At 38.3% G+C, this 19,020-nt stretch overlaps 2 protein-coding genes across 2 annotated transcripts in view; one reads left to right on the top strand and one right to left on the bottom strand.

Moving 5' to 3' along the window:
• Nucleotides 1-18,187, top strand: part of LOC146466181 (protein CutA homolog) — a 38,192-nt gene extending 20,005 nt beyond the window's left edge. The window contains exon 6 of the mRNA XM_085127676.1: nt 18,113-18,187. Coding sequence (XP_084983802.1) covers nt 18,113-18,172 — 60 coding nt within the window. The 3' untranslated portion in view covers nt 18,173-18,187. The remainder of the gene's footprint in view (nt 1-18,112) is intronic.
• Nucleotides 1,976-14,181, bottom strand: LOC146466182 (uncharacterized). Its single transcript, XM_085127683.1, has 8 exons — nt 14,088-14,181; nt 13,092-13,202; nt 12,953-13,004; nt 11,285-11,294; nt 7,633-7,736; nt 4,392-7,395; nt 3,395-4,320; nt 1,976-2,710 (listed from the first exon to the last, which is right to left on the bottom strand). Exons 1-7 carry the CDS (start codon nt 14,179-14,181, stop codon nt 3,397-3,399), a joined length of 4,299 nt encoding a protein of 1,432 aa, XP_084983809.1. The 3' UTR covers nt 1,976-2,710; nt 3,395-3,396.
• Nucleotides 18,188-19,020: the final 833 nt, after the last annotated feature.

Genomic DNA, 19,020 nt, shown 5'->3' with positions numbered 1-19,020 from the left:
ATAAAAGCTTCCAAAAAGCTCTTTACCTTCTTCGAGTTGTTTTAAAATGTCCATTAAAAACAAATCACTCTGAACGCGCTCCCGAGAGAGCTAAGTTTCCGGGGCACCCAATTGTTCATTTCGGTGAATATCCAATCGTGTGGCCTTAAACACCTCAGAGATTTAGTTAATGTTAAGTTCTCTGCTCAAAATCACGTGTCACTGGAAACTAATTGCCTTCGTTTGCGGATGGACAAAATGTTGTTAAAAATACGAAAAAATACGTTGAATTCCGTAAAACCAACAAAAGGTAGAAAATTAGGCGCATGAGCTTCCGTTCCCTAAACATGTCTGTTCTCGTTGGATCGGCTGTCTTTTCTATCTGAGAGGCGTTTAATTAGTTTAAATTCCATCATGCACTAATTTGCGACTATTAAAGCCGAAGGTGCTTACATATATTTAGTATAATTACTAAGGTGATAATAAAGATTCTGTTGATCTGATTAGCCGAGGATTGCGTCATATCCTGCTACAATCACTTCGCGCGAGGTGATTATGGCCGTTTAGCGATTTGTTGATGTTTCTGAGGAAGAAGAAAATAGTGTGAAAGAAAATGCAATTCCGAAAGGCGCTAAGGATGCAGCTAAGTCCGAGGTGACACTTTTCGAAGGCAAGATGTAAACATATTGCTAACTGTAATAATAAAAAAAACCCTTCTAAATTGCAGTGGAAATGTTGTCGATGTCGATGGCTTAAAAATGAAAACAACAACTTGATTAAGTTAAGTTTGCGCAAGATTTTCTTTATTTAACAGAATGATTTTCACCAACAAAACGAATCTAAGACAATTTGAAAGCATGGAAGTAAACGGGATGAATAAATGTCTCTCTAGGTTTTACGTTTTTGTGAGGAGAAAATACGACAGTTTTATAATCTGAAGGCTAGTTTTTTTGTCCGTTCAAGAGGCTGTCGACTTCTGATCTGCGTAAACGGCGTGTACTTGTTTAGTGAAGCCAGTAAAGGACTTAATTCCTACCTGAAGCATTTTATCTCCAAGGACAATTTATAAAAGTTCGTAAACCGGCAAAGCCATTGACAAGAAATTGTGCGATTAAATGGAAAGTGGCATCGCTAACACTAGCTTGTGATCCTACAGTTTTACACCAAACAGCCTGGTCCTTTGTAAAAACGGGTCGGAGAAACCCAACTATCATTCACAGAAGTCAATGCCTCGTCTCACTGAAGCGGCAGTAAAAGAATACTGACATTCTGCTTGAGGCATGCGCAGTTTATCGATTGAACATGTGATTTCTATTGAGCATGTTATCGGAGACTGCGCGTTTCTGTTCATTGACACGTGACAATTTGAAACAAAAACAAGAGAGGCGAATAATTGTTGGACAATACTTTAATGCTTGCTATATCTGAAAGTGAGCAAGTAAATATACATTTGTTTCAAAGAGGTCAGCGAAAAATGAACCATCGACTATATAAATCTACACCTCTTTGATTACTTTATGAAAAAGAAACTGTAAATATGCGATATTAACAAAAAAAAAACAAAGTAAAAACTTTGAAGCGATCATTCAAACACCAATCACGGCAGACGTACACAGCGCAATGCACCAATCAGAATACGAAATATATACATGTAACCAGAGTCAAGCACGGGAAAAAGCGTGCAAGCAAGTCACGATTAGGTTGCTTCTCATTTGCTGAGGAAGTGGCACGTGAGAATGATGTATAATCAGTAAATGACACAGGCATACTCGGAATCTGAGTGCTCCTATCAGGAGTCAAAACCTACGACCTTCAGATTACTACTTCAAATGCTCTACCACTGAGGTACAGGAGGCTCGTGGGAGCAAACATCCTGCATACTGCTAGGATTGGTAGTCAACGTGTGGCAGATCCGCAATGGAAATAATGTGATGAAAATAACATACTGCTAGGGTTGGAATGTCAATGTATGGTATATGCGCAATGAAAAATAATTTGATGCCTCATGAACCTAGTTTAATGGCCTTAGCTCCCACGAGTCTCTTGTAGCTTAGTGGTACAGCATCCGAACTAGTAATCAGAAGGTCTTAAGTTCGACTCCCGATAGGAGCACTCGGATTTTTCTCCGAGTTTGCCTGTGTCATTTACTGATTGATACATCATTATCATTTATGCACCAGGCTTAACTATTCCATCACATTATTTCCAAAGTGGCACGTGTTTTGTCAACCAATCACATTGCGTAGTAAAGCAAACATTTACTTTCGACACTTAATCATAAACTGCTCTTAGCAAGGGAAATACTATCTCCTCATCCTTTTGATCATATATATTGATCGACGATTAGGTAAGTTTTATTAAACACATTCACTTGTGTTAGATTTGTTAAAAAAAAACTGTCTACCTTATTTATACCTTGAATGCTGTAACCACACTGAAATTCAAATGTGTGTATTTCGACTACTCTAAATGCTACCAAATTAAAACTTAATCCTCCAAAAATATGTGAGGATTTCCTCTGCTCTTAATTTGAATCAAAAATTGCCTTGCTGACAACGAAAACTGCAACGAAAGGTGAGAAAACACAAATTGCTATGTTATACAATTGTGACAAACCAATGTTCTCATTCCAAGTGATTCCACTGTCCACGTTACTGACGTCTTTTTTCAAAAGTAACTTGCCATTTGTCGGGCACTCCTCGGGGGTGGGCGGACGGCAAGACACCTGCAACTGATAAACAATATCGGATTACAGGGTTAGTGTTGAAAACCTGATATGGCAAAATAATTGCCCACTCCGACCGGGCGCATAACTACCAAACTGGGGGACTTGGAAATTAAAGTTGCCATGTCAAGTTGGGTTCTTAATGAACTTGCTGAATTTCTACATAATTAATTAACTTATCTACTACTACTTCAGTTACTTCGATCGCAACCTACTTGCTACAATACTACTGTGTTTCCTCCGCTTCTTCTGGACCCTGCGAACTGTGATAAAATTGTTGAAGTCATTCTATCAAATAAAGTTCGAATTGTCTATTGCCTCGTACCGCGTTATCCTTGTATTTGTTCAACATTTTTTTAGCAAGCGCTACATCTTAGACCTCGGGTATTTACAATGAATACCGGAAATTTGTATCCTACTTTCAAAAGCAGAATGAACGGAACACCATATATTGAACGGTATAAGGGGTATAATGATCTTCAAAAAAAGTTTTGAATTACTCAGAAAAGGTAGAATTATTACTTATCCTCTTGTGATGTTCATAAATCAAGGAATAAGAACGGTCTAATAAAAATGCACCTTTTGCTCTCCTGTCACCGAACTCATTTATTGATGTTCACCGGAATGAGACAGAGTTTCCTGAGTAATTCATTCTACACCCATAAGGAAAAGTTCATTGCTCGAACTAACCTTTACTTTCCGAAATCAAACTTCACGTTATCTCCAATCAGCATGAAAGGCGCCCAATTCCCCAGGTCATGATAGCCGTTACTTCTCATCCACTTCATAGCCTGGTGAAGAGACTCACTGGCACTTTCCCCACGAACAAGGTGTTTGTAGAAACGACTCATTAACTGTTCTGTTGCTTTGTCTGGTATGGCCCACAAGGCCACCAATACTGAGCGTGCACCGGATCCTAGGAAAGCCCGAGCGATTCCCACAACTCCCTCAGCTCTAACCTGTCCTTGAGCACTGTGACAACAGCTGAGTACTACAAGTTTGGCACGCAGTTGAACTTGTGAAATGTCATCCATCGTCAATAGGTAGTCTTTCTCGCATGGAGTCGCGTTAGTGGGGCGTTCAGGGGCGAGGGCAATTTCTCCTCTTTCGGCATGACCATGAGCAGCAAAATGAATCAGACTTACAGCAGGTGTCCTCTGAAGAACCGCCTGTTTCGTTGCTCGTTCCTCTAACAAAGGCTCTACTCCGAGTAGTTCTGCTATCATCTCCGCTTCCTTTCTTGCAGAGGGCAAGCGACAAGGGTTCTCTTTGCATCCCTTGTAAAGCACGTCCCCAACGTCCGGATCGCCCACTATCAGTGCCCCGGTCTGACTGTGATAATCTGCTGGACTGTCCTGGATGAGCCCAAGAGTCGACAAAGAAGGAACAATGCGGATCCTGTAAGTCTGTGACAGGTACTTCTCACTTTCATCCTTTAATGCTGCGAATGGAACTTTGTACAAGGAGCGATGAGGAACAATCACCAGTTCAGGTTTGTCAAGAAATTTAGCCACTGGAGCGATGATCATTTGGTAACACTCGGCTAGGGTAGGAACGTGTTGTAGATCTTCCTCTTCCTCGGTCTCCAATAGGCGAAAACCTGCCGAGCTCCTTTCCTCTGATGCTTTATGTGTTGAGTCATCGGCTTTTAGAAAAAACAGTGATCGATCTTCGCATTGCTCTTGACAGAGAAGCTCAACCTTCTGAAGGCTTTCTCACTGAAAACTTCGTGAACTTGTCTTTCCAATCCCTTTTTAACAAAACATTTGTTGACGTTCACTTTACGGAAAAGTGTTGGTTTGTTCCCTTTGAGGACCCACAAAACCATATCTTGGTAACAATATGAAAGGTAGAGAAAGTTACAGTCAATTTCGTTTTTCACGACCCTTTCAATATCAGGCCAGGACAGCGGATTGACTGAAATTTGTTGTTGGGCAGAATACTGACCTGAGATTAAGTCTGCTAGAGCTCTGCCTCGTTCAAGCTCTAGGACACAAAGAGCTTCTTTCGCATTTCCCACGAGACAATACACTGCGCTAAGTAATTGATAGGAATCACTGTGCTGGTCTAACAGGGATATCTTAAATTGGTCATTGCGTCCAAGAAAACCTCGCATTTTCTCGTACTTGCTAATGCTTGCCTGGAGACTCGACAACGCATCATCATTATTTCTTTCTAATATGGCATCCTTTGCAAGCCAGAGGTGCGATTCTGCCTCCCCAGGTAAGTAACGTATCTCTCTGCTAATGGCAAGTGCTTTCTCGTGATACTCTTTAGCCTCAGCATATTCACCGAGTGATTGATACACAGTTCCTAGGTTCACATAACACTCCGCTTCTCCTTGTTTGTCACCAATTTCTTTTGTGATCACAAGTGCGTTCTTCTGGTATGTTTCGGCCTTGCCATATTCACCGAGAGATTGATACACATTTCCCAGGTTCCCATAACACGCCGCTTCTCCTTGTTTGTCACCAATTTCTTTTGCGATCACCAGTGCGTTCTTGTGGTGAATTTCGGCCTTACCATATTCTTCGAGACATCGATACACAATTCCCAGGTTCCCATAACACGCCCCTTCTCCTTGTCTGTCACCAATTTCTTTTCTGATCACAAGTGCGCTCTTCTGGTATGTTTCAGCCTTTCCATATTCACCGAGAGATTGACACACACTTCCCAATTTCCCATAGCAAGCCGCTTCTCCTTGTTTGTCACCAATATCTTTTCTGATCACAAGTGCGTTCTTCTGGTATGTTTCGGCCTTTCCATATTCACCGAGAGATTCGTACACACTTCCCAGTTTCCCATAACACGCCGCCTCTCCGTGTTTGTCACCAATTTCTTTATTGATCACAAGAGCGTTCTTCTGGTATGTTTTAGCCTTTCCATATTCACCGAGACATTGATACACACTTCCCAGGTTCCCATAACACGTCGCTTCTCCTTGTTTGTCACCAATTTCTTTTCTGATCACAAGTGCGTTCTTGTCGTATGTTTCGGCCTTTCCATATTCACCGAGAGATTCATACACTCTTCCCAGGTTCTCATAACACGCCGCTTCTCCTCGTTTCTCACCAATTTCTTTTCTGATCACAAGAGCGCTCTTCTGGTATGTTTCGGCCTTTCCATATTCACCGAGACATTGATACACACTTCCTAGATTTCCATAACACGTCGCTTTTCCTTGTTTGTCACCAATTTCTTTTGTGATCTCAAGTGCGTTCTTCTGGTATGTTTTGGCCTTTCCATATTCACCGAGAGATTGATACGCACTTCCCACGTTCCCATAACAAGCCGCTTCTCCTTGTTTGTCACCAATTTCTTTTATGATGACAAGTGCGTTTTTGTGGTATGTTTTGGCCTTTCCATATTCACCGAGACATTGATACACACTTCCCAGGTTCCCATAACACGCCGCTTCTCCTCGTTTGTCACCAATTTCTTTTGTGATCACAAGTGCGTTCTTCTGGTATGTTTCAGCCTTTCCATATTCACCGAGAGATTGATACACTCTTCCTAGGTTCCCATAACACGCAGCTTCTCCTTCTTTGTCACCAATTTCTTTTCTGATCATAAATGCGTTCTTGTAGTATGTTTCGGCCTTTCCATATTCACCGAAAGTTTGATACACAGTTCCCAGGTTCCGATAACACGCAGCTTCTCCTTGTTTGTCACCAATTTCTTTTGTGATCAGAAGAGCGTTCTTGTAGTATGTTTCGGCCTTTTCATAATCACCGAAAGATTGATACACAGTTCCCAAGTTCCCATAGCACGCAGCTTCTCCGTGTTTGTCACCAATTTCTTTTCTGATCACAAGTGCATTCGTCTGGTATATTTCGGCCTTTCCATATTCACATAGAGATTGATACAGAGTTCCCAGGTTCCCATAACACACCGCTTCTCCTCCTTTGTCACCAATTTCTTTTCTAATCACAAGTGCGTTCTTGTAGTATGTTTCGGCCTTTCTATATTCACCAAGAGATTGATACACATTTCCCAGGTTTCCATAAGACGCCGCTTCTCTTTTTTTGTCACCAATTTCTTTTGTGATCACAAGTGCGTTCTCCTGGTATATTTCGGCCTTTCCATATTCACCGAGAGGTTCGTACACAGCTCCCAGGTTCCCATAACACGCCGCTTCTCCTTGTTTGTCGCCAATTTCTTTTCTGATCATAAGAGCGTTCTTCTGGTATGTTTCGGCCTTTCCATACTCACATAGAGATGCATACACAGTTCCCAGGTTCCCATAAGACGCAGCTTCTCCTTTTCTGTCACCAATTTCTTTTCTGATCACAAGTGCCTTCTTCTGGTATATTACGGCCTTTCTATATTCACCGAGAGATTTATACACAGTTCCGAGGTTCCCATAACACACTGCTTCTCCTTGTTTGTCGCCGATTTCTTTTTTGATCACAAGAGCGTTCTTGTGGTATGTTTCGGCCTTTTCATATTCACCAAGACATTGATACATAGTTCCCAGGTTCCCATAACACGCTGCTTCTCCTCTTTTGTCACCAATTTCTTCTCTGATCAAAAGTGCGTTCTTGTAGTATGTTTCGGCCTGTCCATATTCACCGAGAGATTGATAGACGGTTCCCAGGTTCCCATAACACGTGGATTCCCCTTCTCTGTCTCCTATTTCTACCATGATACTGATTGCTTCCTTATAAAGCCTTTTTGCTTCGTTGTATTGGCTTTGAAGGAGGTATAATTGTGCCAATTTATAGGTTACCTGGTGTTGCTTTGATTTTTCCCCACGTACGCGCAGAAAGTGTAGAAGTTCCCTACCACATGCTATCCCACTTGTGTGATCGTGAAAAAGGCAGTACGTCTCAAACAATGATAAGTATATCCTTGTGTATGCTAATTCAACAATTTCCTTTTCTTTAGCCAGGGCTTTGTTGTTTAGCAGAATCAAACATTCCTTGTACTACTCAAGAGCTCGTAGAACTCGACTTGTGTTGCGAAGAAATGTGGCAACCAATGTAGCAATACAGATGGTCGTTATAACTTCCTCTGTGTTGTCCATTATGGTCTAAAAAGCAGAGAAAGAAACCAAAAGCACAATAGTCATGAGCTGTTTGTGATACTGGCAAACCAGTGTTTAACGGCCACCGTGTTTTCAAAAAGCGGTCAGTAACTGGTGAGGACGTCAGCTTTAGAGGCTATAGAACGCATGTACTTTATAACAGGGGCACTCAACGAGAACATCAAGCAAAATACTTGAGATGTTATCTCTGTGTCCCCAGATCGCCCTGCACTTTTTTAATAGTTGTAAAGACATATTTGTGTAAGCTAATAGCCGGACTGTTCGGATGCTTTAAGTGAAAATTTAGCCGTCAGAAAGTTTTAGATAACGAAATTTTACCACCAGAATAAATTATTATTATTATTATTATTATTATTATTATTATTATTATTATTATTATTAGAATGATGTATTAATCAGTGAATGACACAGGCATACGTTGAAAAAGAATATCTGAGTGCTCCTATCGGGTGTGGAACGCAAGACCTTCGATTACTAGTTCGGATACTCCACCACTGAGCTACAGGAGACTCTTGGGAGCTAAGGCCTTTAAACTATAACAATAACTTTTCGACGCTTTTTAAACTACTGAAAGTGAGAAATGAAGTAGGAAATAGAGCAGAAGAGGAGAGAAGAAGAATATCCCGTTGTATTTTTATAAGCTTTGTATTTTTAGGCTGGATAATGCAATGTAAACTGAGAATGTCTTGAGTTGTTATCCATTTCACGATATAATTTTTTTTTTTTTAATTTAAATTATCTTTATTTTGTTTCTTTTCAAAGGATATTTGCAATAATACATTTTACAATACTAACATAAAGCTATTAATAGTAATATTACATCTAATGTTACATCATATTACATTGTAATATACATAGTAATAGTAATAGTACCTAGTAATATAACAGAAATATTACAATGTTAACTTTACAACACACAAAACAAAGTTTACAAATACTACATAAATAATGATACAGGAAATTTACAGAAAACGATCTTATATATACAATCAACAAAAATGTGCAAAATTCTGCCAAAGAAAAATTTCTGTTGCCCTGAGGTGACCGCTATGTATTTTTCTAATTGTATCTTACCCTGCACTAATATTTTGAAGTCAATAAGAGATGATTTTTCGTTATTTAACGCATTAACGTAAAGGAAATACTTTCCAAGTATTATTAGATGATTGAGGGCTAAACATGGTGGGTTCAGTCGGCGAATGATTCCATATTCAACGTCTTGGGGGGAAAGAACTAACTGAAGGTTGCATAATTGCAAAATCCAATTTTGAAATTCAGACCAAAAGATTGACGCTTGCACATATTCAACAAACAGGTGTGTAACAGTTTGGTGTGTGGCTGGGCAGAACGGACAGTGCGGAGACGAGAACTTTTTTCAGTTTGTACAATAATAAGTTAGTAAATAAGATATGGTGAATAATTTTGTATTGGAGCATAACTAATTTTGTTTCTTTTGTAGCTTTGAATGGTAAAAGATAAATCTTAGAAAAATCGTCACGCTGAAAGTTATAATATCCAAACCTTTTTTCAGCAGTGGGACGTGGTAATTTTTGTCGGGCAAGAAGTTCTTGATATAAAATGTTACAGGAGAGCGGTTTACTTAAACTACATGAGCTTAATGCAGGCGTTGGACTGCTTTCATTTTTGAACAAAAGTTTTTTCCATTCACTCGGGATGGCCGATACAAGGCTGTGATAGTGTAAAAAATGACATCTTTTTATATGAAATTTATTGGCTAGCACTTCAAACGGAAAAAAACAGTTTTCCTGAACGTCGAAGAGATCTGTTATCTGCTTGATGCCGTTTTGGCGCCATTTGGAATAAAAAACGGATTTTCCTTTAACCTTTATAAATCTGTTGTTCCAAATGATTTCCTGGAGCACGGCTTCGCTTCTTTGTTTTCACGAGTGCATTGCTTAATTTCTTGCCAATAACAAATGACTTGTTTATAGAACGACGGAATGTGTTTGTTAAGATTAAGAAGTTTCGTGTCGTAATTACAATTAAACAGCTCTATTCCACGTACATTGGCTAAGAAATAGGTTGGAATATACTTCCACGGAGCGTCAATTCCGGAACAAAGGCGTTTTACCCTAGTAAGTTTCAACGCTTTATCGAAAAAAGGGAAATCTTTCATTCCTAAACCGCCTTCTTTTTTATTTTTAATCAAAGTTGTTTCATGAATCTTCGCTGGTTTATGGTTCCAAATAAAATCAAAAGTTAGTTCGTTAACCTCGTCTGCAAAATGCTCCGGAGTTTCCAAGACACTACAGACAAATATAAGCTTGGACAGAGCTAAGGCTTTGACAATATTTATTCTACCTTGCAATGAGATGTCTTTTTGAGACCACATATTAAGGGTCTTTTTTAATGTTTCCAATTTTTCTGAGAATTTTTTTTTAACGGCGGTTTCGTGGTTGTAAGAAAAGTGAACGCCTAAGGCATATACTGGTTCATGTTTGAGCCAAAGGTTAAAAATTGCGTCTTTCCGGTGACTTAGTGGCCAAAGCATTTTTAATCCAGAACAACTTTCAAATGTGGTCAACAAATCGAAGAGGTTCGAAACCGATTGTACATCAGGTAACAGAGCGGTTGTGTCGTCTGCGTACTGGGTTAGCTTTACTTCTTGGTTAGCTTGAACCTTGATTCCCTTGATAATGTCTGAGTGTCTGATTGACTGAGCTAGAAGCTCAATAGCAATCACAAATAACATCACTGAAAGAGGGTAACCCTGACGTACACCTCGTTGTAAGAAAAAATGTTTCGAGGCGTGGCCGTTGTTGAGCACACAACTAGAAATGTCTTTATAGAATACTCCGACCCACTGACGCAGTTGAGGACCGAAGTTGAAACTTGAAAGGCACTTTTGAATATAATCCCATTCGACAGAATCAAAAGCTTTTTCGAAGTCCAAAAATATGGCAATACCAGGAATTTGCATACTCTTGGTAAATTCCATTATATCGGTTATTTGACGAATGCTTTCTCCAATGAATCTACCCTTAATGTACCCTGACTGGGAAGAGTGAATTATGTGTGGTTGCACTTTTTCTAGGCGTGTCGCTATTGTCTTAGTAGCGATCTTATAATCCACATTTAGCAATGAAACTGGGCGCCAATTTTTTAAGTATTCGGTATTTTTCTTTTTCTTTGGTATTAGAGAAATTATTCCTTGTTTCACGATGTAAATAGTGTGCAAAAATTGATTTCCAATTATGTTATTGAATTTTACTGCATGCAACCATACTTGTACAGTACGCTTAGAGTCATGTTGATTGTAAAATTGATTTTATTATTCGTTATTCAATAAAATAGATCATTATTAAAATTATTATTATTATTATTATTATTATTTGTATTATTTTATTTTTTTATATAATATAGTTTGATGGTTTATCGAATACTTTTTAAATTTAAATAATTGAATGTAATGATTATGTAAGTTATTATTATTATTCAGAATGTATAAGATAAAAAAATATTATTATTATTATTATTATTATTATTATTATTATTATTATTACTTCCTTTACCTTAGCGGATCTAGAGGAAGAAAAGAAATGTAGACCTTAAGTACACAGACATTAAACTCGAAAATGTGACAGCTAGAATTTCTTAGTTTTTTCTTTTCTTAATTTTCTTAATTTTAGTTTCTTTTAATGACTGATATTATCCGCATATATTTTAATAAGAGTTTTTTTCTTTAAGTATGTAAAGCTTACAGAGTCTAATTACAATAGTGTAATCATTGTAGACTGCTCTAATTTGAACAGATTTTTTTTCAGAAAAGAGATGCAGTCACAAGTTGAAAACTTTCAGTCAAACGCGTGTGTCTTGGGATTTTTTCTCTGAATTTTTGCTGGCTGGTTGTCTTACGAAAAATTGAAGAATACTGTAAACTTAAAAATAATAATAATAATAATAATAATAATAATAATAATAATAATAATGATAATAATAATGTTTATTTCTTATATTGCGCAGTCTAACATGCAATGAAGATATGATCAAATGCGCATTACAACAATAAAATGTTAAAGTAATGAATGCTTTTAATTAAAAGGGATTTGCTGAAGCAAAGACATGCAAAAATTACAGAGAGATTTAATGTTCGACGTTTCGGAGTCATCTTGACTCCATTATCAAGAGAAAAAATCAGTTCAATTCGCGCTAAAGTATTTGTTTGACCATCTATTAATATGTTAATTTTCAGCTCTAGCCTATTTAAAGATCCGCGTTCACAAACTGATTTTTTCTCTTGATAATGGAGTCAAGATGACTCCGAAACGTCGAACCTTAAATCTCTGTAATTTTTGCAAGTAATGAATGGCTAATCTAAATAATGACAACAATAATAATTTACAATCTCCGGAAAACAATAAAATTAAAATATTAGTTAACAAGAGAACTAATAAAAAGCTAATTTAAAAAGATGTGTCTTTAGTAAAACTTTAAAAGTATTCAATGATTGGCATTGTCTGATTTCTAAAGGGAGTCGGTTCCATTCTTTGGGCACGACATTTTTAAACGCCCTATCCCCTAGTGTCTTTTTTGTGAAAATACAAAGCTGAATCAAAAGTCTTTTTTGTTCTATAGGTATTGTCCATTAGAGGTATGCCCCGGTGTGATCTCAACTGGTACCGCGAGCTTTCATTGATTTCTTTCAAGTCTAAAAGATACTGTGGTGCGACGCCATGGATACATTTGTGAACTAGCATTGCTATCTTGAATTCTATTCTGTGGGTGACCGGAAGCCAGTGCAGGTTGATCAGTGATGGTGTGATATTATCATACCTGGATACAGTACATACCAGCCGAGCTACCGCGTTCTGCAGGCGTTGCAACTTACCAAGATGAACAGCGGGCGTACCATATAATAGACCGTTACAATAGTCTAATCTTGACAATATAATAGCCTGTACAATGGACTTCCTATTGTCATATAATAAGTACTTTCAAATGCGCCGGATGTTGTGTAGCTGGTAATAAATAGACTGACATATACTGTTAATATGTGTGGTCATATTCATGTTTGCATCAAACCAAACACCAAGATTTTTAACAAAGTGGACAGCAGAAACCTTTACCTCACCTTCTTGCAAGTCATTTATCGTGACTGTGCACGTGTACCTATAATAAGAAACTCGGTCTTAGCATCGTTCAGCTGAAGTTTGTCCTGGACCATCCAAGTTCTTATGTACCTGATACAAGCTTGTAAAGCGTCCACAGCATCCGTCTTAGTAGCAGAACCATCTGGATTAAATATGATTTAGAGCTGCGTATCATCAGCATATGCGTGAACATTAGGGAGATGGGATTCAACAACATCGAAGAGCTTACTTGCATACAGCATGAAGAGTAAGGGACCTAGACATGAACCTAGAGGTACCCCTTGAGGCAGATCAAAGTCACTCGAATAGCTCCCGTTAATCAGGATTCGCTGTTTCCTGTCTAAAAAATAAGAGTGAAACCATTTGAGAGCAGTACCTGTAATTCCATACGTCACGTACAGGCGATTCACCAACATTTGGTGGTCAATCGTGTCGAATGCCGCACTCAGGTATAACAATACAAAGAGAGTAACTCGTTGATTGTCCATTGCAGCTTGTATGTCGTTCTGTATCTTCAATAGGACAGTCTCTGTGCTATTACCCAGCCGATAGGCTGACTGGAGGATGGGATACAAGCCCGACTGAGTAGCGTGATCGGTTGTCTGATCATAAACTGCCCTTTCTACCAGTTTAGAGAGGTATACGTATTGCAGATTACTCACATGGCGGGCTTAAGATAAGGAAGTCCCTTTCTTGGTATTCTTCAGTCTTGGATCCACGAGGGCCGTTTTCGAATCAAATGGAAAGTGTCCAAGAAGAGCGAAGAATTCACGACACTAGTGATGATAGGGAGAAGCGTATCGGACATTAAGCCTATATTAAAGTTCCGCTTCCTTTCGAGTTCGCAGCGTCCTTCTCGAGCATGTTAAGGCATGGCTCAAGGCCATATCTGGGTAAAAATAGAAACAATTATAACTCTGCAGAAATTTACTGAAAGACCAACGAACTTGGCAGGGACACAGAACTTGATGACCTTAACTCATTCTAGCCTCAGGTGTTGAAAATAGATGTCACGTGACCGGTCATGATTGTTTCTTTGCTCAAAAAGGAAATAGAAAATGGGGCGCCGAGTTTATATTTGATAAATATCGATTAGAACGTTTTTCTTACTATATGGTTATGCCTTACATGAATCTGTCCTGAATGGTTCTCCTGAATATTTAGTTAAGGGATTATTTAACAAAATAGGTCACGTGACTAATTAAACTTCCTCATAAATTTTTACTTAAGCCAAAACCTATGCCATTGAGGACAGATTCAGTTACTATAGGATAGAAGTTACAATCACGCATGCTAAGCTCCGTGTCACAATGAACCATTCTTGCCCCATCTGACAATTTGTTTTAAGCGCAATTATGACGTCATCAAACACGTGATCACTATTCTTATGCCTTAAGGAATATAAGGTCGCTGTAATACGTCTATTACAAACTTATGGCCACTCATTATTCAAGTTTTACCGTAACTGTCAAACGAGTGAAAGTAGAGAATACATATACACACATCGATGTTACACTCTACTGATTCACGATGCTTCCAAAAGGCAGACAGAACGTTCGGCTAATCCATGTTGATGTAGTCCCGCACGCGTTTTTCAGCTGGTGTATCGTGTTTTAAATCGACTCCGTAATTTTTAAGTTCTCTTTAACGTCTACACGTTTTTCAGTGGTGTTTACCCTCTGGTTTCTTAATAAAATGACTTATGATCCATCAGCTATTTCCGCTTGCCTACAATTGGATGAAATGAGTCACGTGATTAGCATACTCCAAATAAAAGTGGATGATGTCATCAAATGATATTACTCAGAATTGAAAGCTTGAGTCGCACGTGTAAAGAATACCAAACTTCCCTTAGTATAAACATTGCTTTAACAAACGTCTCTTGTTTAATAATCCCCCGGCCTGATCCCCCATGAAACGCACGTCGACTGATTACCCGTTCTATACAAAAAAAGGAGTCCCGGGTCCGTCGCTGCAGTGCAATAAGGTTGGAAGGTGAAAATAGAAAGAAGTTGTTTGAAAACTTCAAGAAAAATTGGAAGATCAGTGTTTTGTTGTTGAATGAAATTAGCACAACAATATACTTGACGTCAAAGCGAGACCAGAAACACTATAATTTCAACACACTACATACGGGGCTTTCCCTTTGTTTGATTTGAAGGCTTCGAATATTTTTCCTCAGAAATGTAATATCTTTTTCTTCTAACTCACAGTTTTAATCTTACAGAGCTTTGCTGTCGAAAAACTGTTTGCTTCACGGAATAGTTAATGACTACGAGCAAAAATTTTCTATATATTTTTGCCCCAGGTAGCTTTCGAGGATATTAACAGGCGCGGGTCGCTGCGACCGGCGGCTCCAGTAATACTACGATTTTGTAGGTCATCCACTCCAGGCTTATCTTGCTGATTTCTCTGCATTTTCCGCTCGGCCAAACAAGGGTTCACAATTCTATTGCTTTCTCTCATCTGACTTTAAAATTTCTTGTTAAACGGAGCAAAAACGATTAGGTTCCGTACTAGCTTTTACGTATTTCATCATTCTATAACGAAAACATGCGGTGGTTTGATTGGTCCCACAAATTCTTCTTTACAGATTTTCTTCGTAAGGAGCGTTAACATTTTGGGACAACACAAGCAAACAGCAGGATAACTTTCAATCTTTAGTATCAACGTGTATATTCCCCTCACTGCGTATATTTTCATTTCTGCTATTTGGGAGAATTAGTATACTGATGCCAAAACTTGGTGATCAATTGTTGTCTTCTTATTATATGTATGTTTGATCTTGTAGTGATGCTGTAAGGAGAAATACCACTAAACTCAGACATTTTCATGCCTCAAATCTTCGACACTTTTTAACCCGAAAATTGTGTTCCAAGCTCTGCTCGGGATATAAAATAAGCCAGCAATGCGACTGATTATCGAAGTGAAAGAAAGGTCGAAACTGAAGAATAAGCCGGTTGAGCGGAAAAAGGAACTTTCGTTAATAAAAACGCAGATATATGTAAATTTATCATTCTGTCACACGCGAAGGAAAAAAGATAAAATTCAAACAAATAAATAAATAAATAAATAAATAAGGAATTATATATCGTTTTTAACACTTCTGCTAATATTCTGTTGAATTCTATCACCATGAGTTTTGGCACACAAAGGTTGATAATTCTGTCGCTATTCTCTCCATTTGATTTCAAAATTTACTTATCAAACAAAGTGAAGGTCGAGAATTATGTTTTATTCTAGAAAGTGACACAGGTGTTCTCGGAGAAAAGAAATCGGAAAAAGAAATCCGAGTGCTCTTATCAGAGTCTAACCTAAGACCTTCCGATTACTAGTTCGGATGCTCTATCATTGAGCAACAGGAGACACGTAGGAAACTAGGTTTATTTCAAGCCTGGTCCGTACTAATTCTTCGTATTTCATCGTTCTATAACAAACATAAATAGTTGTTTGATGAAACCCACAAATTCCCTCTGAGAGAACCCAACGAGAAAATGTAGGAAAATGTTATTTCCCGGATTTACTAGCTGCTGTTTACTTTAGGATTGTTAAAAAGGCGATTAAATGTCGCTCTCATTCTCCTAGCTTGTAAATTCGGACAAAAAAACCGTTCCTTGAAACTTTCTGCAACCTAAATTTTCAGCTAAAGCATCCGAAGAGATCAATCTGTATTTCTAATAGCTTACATGAATACTTATTTCAAATGGGAGACAAATTGATTTGGGAACACAGGAGTCGAGCCAACAGTTGAAGTATTTTGCTTAAACTTTCTCGATGGGTGTCCCTGTGCTATACTTGACAAACAGAAATACAAAAATTTTTTTAAATATCTTAAACTTACCACGATGCCTCTTACAGTCACAAATTGTCGCAATGCGCAATAATCGTAATACACACGGTACGTCGTGGCGAGAAAAAGGTCATTTATTAATAGCACTGAGAACTCGAAAACAAAAGACACCTTCAACACGAAAAGAAAATACGCAATGTTCGGAAATGATGCACTTAAAACTCGAAAACGAAACACCCAAGGCTCGAAAACCATACGTGTAAAAACTTGACTACAAAAAAGCAAACGTTAAGCGATGTAACTAAACTAAAAACCTAACTACCCGCGTGTCTGTCGCTGCGACTGGTGTGTTTTCCTCTTTTTTGTAAGTCTTCCCTCAGGCCTACCTTGTTGGTTTCGATTACTGCATAATTTAATTCGTCAATACTAACCCTTTACGGCCTCACTATCAGCGTATATATTCTCACTGCTCTACGTATGTTAACTATGTTGCTCTTTGGGAGACTTTATTTCAATGCCAACGCATGTTATCTTTGGTGATCAGTTCGTGTCTTCTTATGACCTGCACGTTTGATCGTGTAGTGATATTGTCAGGAGAAATTAAATCAGATCAAATGTCCAAAAATTGAACTACTGTTTCCAAACAATGCCTACAGTTTATTTCTTTTTTTCAAAGTTAAAAAAAATTTAAAACGTTTTTATACACGAATCGGAGTAGCGAAAGAGCTGGGTTTTTTTTACAATACAGTCTACTAAACTACATTTTAATGCCGTAACGTTTATCCCAGTGGGTGGGGGAAGATTTCAATTCTGACATTCGAAGATGAGGTTAATTGGGAGAAGGAGGAGTTATAGAGATGGAAGGGAGACTTAATAGAGTATTTAAGGTAGTGATATGACTTATATTTACTGCTTTTCATTTTATTTATTCACTATATTCTATTCCTTTTTATTGTTGTAGTGCTAAAAATGAATTGATTACTCAATAATTTATTGTTCGTTCAGTAAACCTTAATATGTGATATTACCAACTACAGTGTAAGACCTATGTTCAAGCACTGGATACTAAAATTAAAATTGTGATATTGTGTCTACTGGTTATGTCCAGGGGATGGGGAAGGGGATAGATATGGCGCTTTCAATGTACCTTTTCTTCAATATCCAAGGACATTTGCAAGTTTAATTTATGACCAGTGTACTGTATGTACTTCAAAGTGAAACAAAATTAGGATATTTGAAATACTTGAATGAACATACACAAAAGCATTTCAATATCATTTTTGTGACCTGGGGAAAGTTTTGTTTCCAAAAATTTATTTTAAAGAAGTCAATCTCATTTGCCCACATGTGCCTCCCCCCTCATTTAAACCTAGTGTGCTATACTCACCCTCCCCCCCCCCCCCGCCCCCCTCCGTGTGCGCTCATCTTGGCTTGTCGTTTTTTGCCTTATTTCGTTTCAGCTTGCTGAAGGAAACCCGGCATACATGAAGTGGATCAGCGTCACCATTCCTGAGAAGTGACAAAAAAAAGACCGTTTGGGCAGATGGATGGACATCGCAGAAAAAAACAACTACATTTTTCAGCGTTTTGTCGGGGTAGCGTGGTTCTTTTTAAATAGTTTTCACCTAAAAGAGTATTTTCTATACAACTGACCGCCGAGAAATGCGCTTGTATTCATTGGTGTAATTTCCATCCGTCTATCCAAACGATCTCATAATCCCTCACTCGCACCAGTCCTCCATAGTTTCTGGAGTGAGGAATAAGCTCCTTTCGATATATCAAAATTTAGCCTGACAGTGAGGCTGAGAGGACACAAACAAAGGAAATGATTTATCATGTTTTTCAATTATGTTTGTTTGTGTCCTCTGGAGCTCGATGTCAGATTGAGGGGCCAATTGACTCATAGCCTTCCCCGCAGACGTCCTTAGGGGTTCGTCACACGTTCCTGTCAAGAAGGCTAATTGACACACAGAAAAATTAAAAGAAGTAGGACAGAGGTACCGCAAAAGGAAGTGAGCAACTCAATCAGGAGTGGAAGCCCAAGAACGGCCTTATTAAATGACATCAGATTTCTGAACAGTTTTATATACTGAGTGTTTGTGAAGAAATATTTCTCTTGACTTTGAAAAACAAAAACAGCTAACGTTTTGTTCCTCTACAATGATCGGCATCTTAGATTAATTTTCTTCAGTCTCAAGGCAAAACATACGGATTGCGACAATAAATATATACGTTCACCTCCCAAGCTATTTTTTAACGGCTTTTTAAACGACGTCCCCCCAGCTGTTATTGTTGTATTATAGAGCGGTAAAATATGACGGTCAGCTGAGAACAGAAGAAAAAGAAGAGTGCTAGTGTTTTCAAATGA

Source organism: Pavona decussata, unplaced genomic scaffold, assembly GCF_977016875.1.
Source record: "Pavona decussata unplaced genomic scaffold, jaPavDecu1.1 SCAFFOLD_152, whole genome shotgun sequence".
NCBI lineage: Eukaryota > Metazoa > Cnidaria > Anthozoa > Scleractinia > Agariciidae > Pavona > Pavona decussata.
The sequence above is the reverse complement of the archived record's forward strand: the minus strand, read 5'-3'. Positions and strand labels throughout refer to the sequence as shown.

Bases quoted from the DNA above. Each gene is read 5' to 3' on its own strand.
- LOC146466182 (XM_085127683.1), bottom strand. From the start codon at position 14,181: ATGGTTCATTGTGACACGGAGCTTAGCATGCGTGATTGTAACTTCTAT. The intron at 7,396-7,632 runs GTACAAGGAATG...CCTCCTTCAAAG, and splicing joins GTTCTACGAGCTCTTGAGTA to CCAATACAACGAAGCAAAAA. The intron at 4,321-4,391 runs GTCAAGAGCAAT...AAAGCATCAGAG, and splicing joins TCAGAAGGTTGAGCTTCTCT to GAAAGGAGCTCGGCAGGTTT.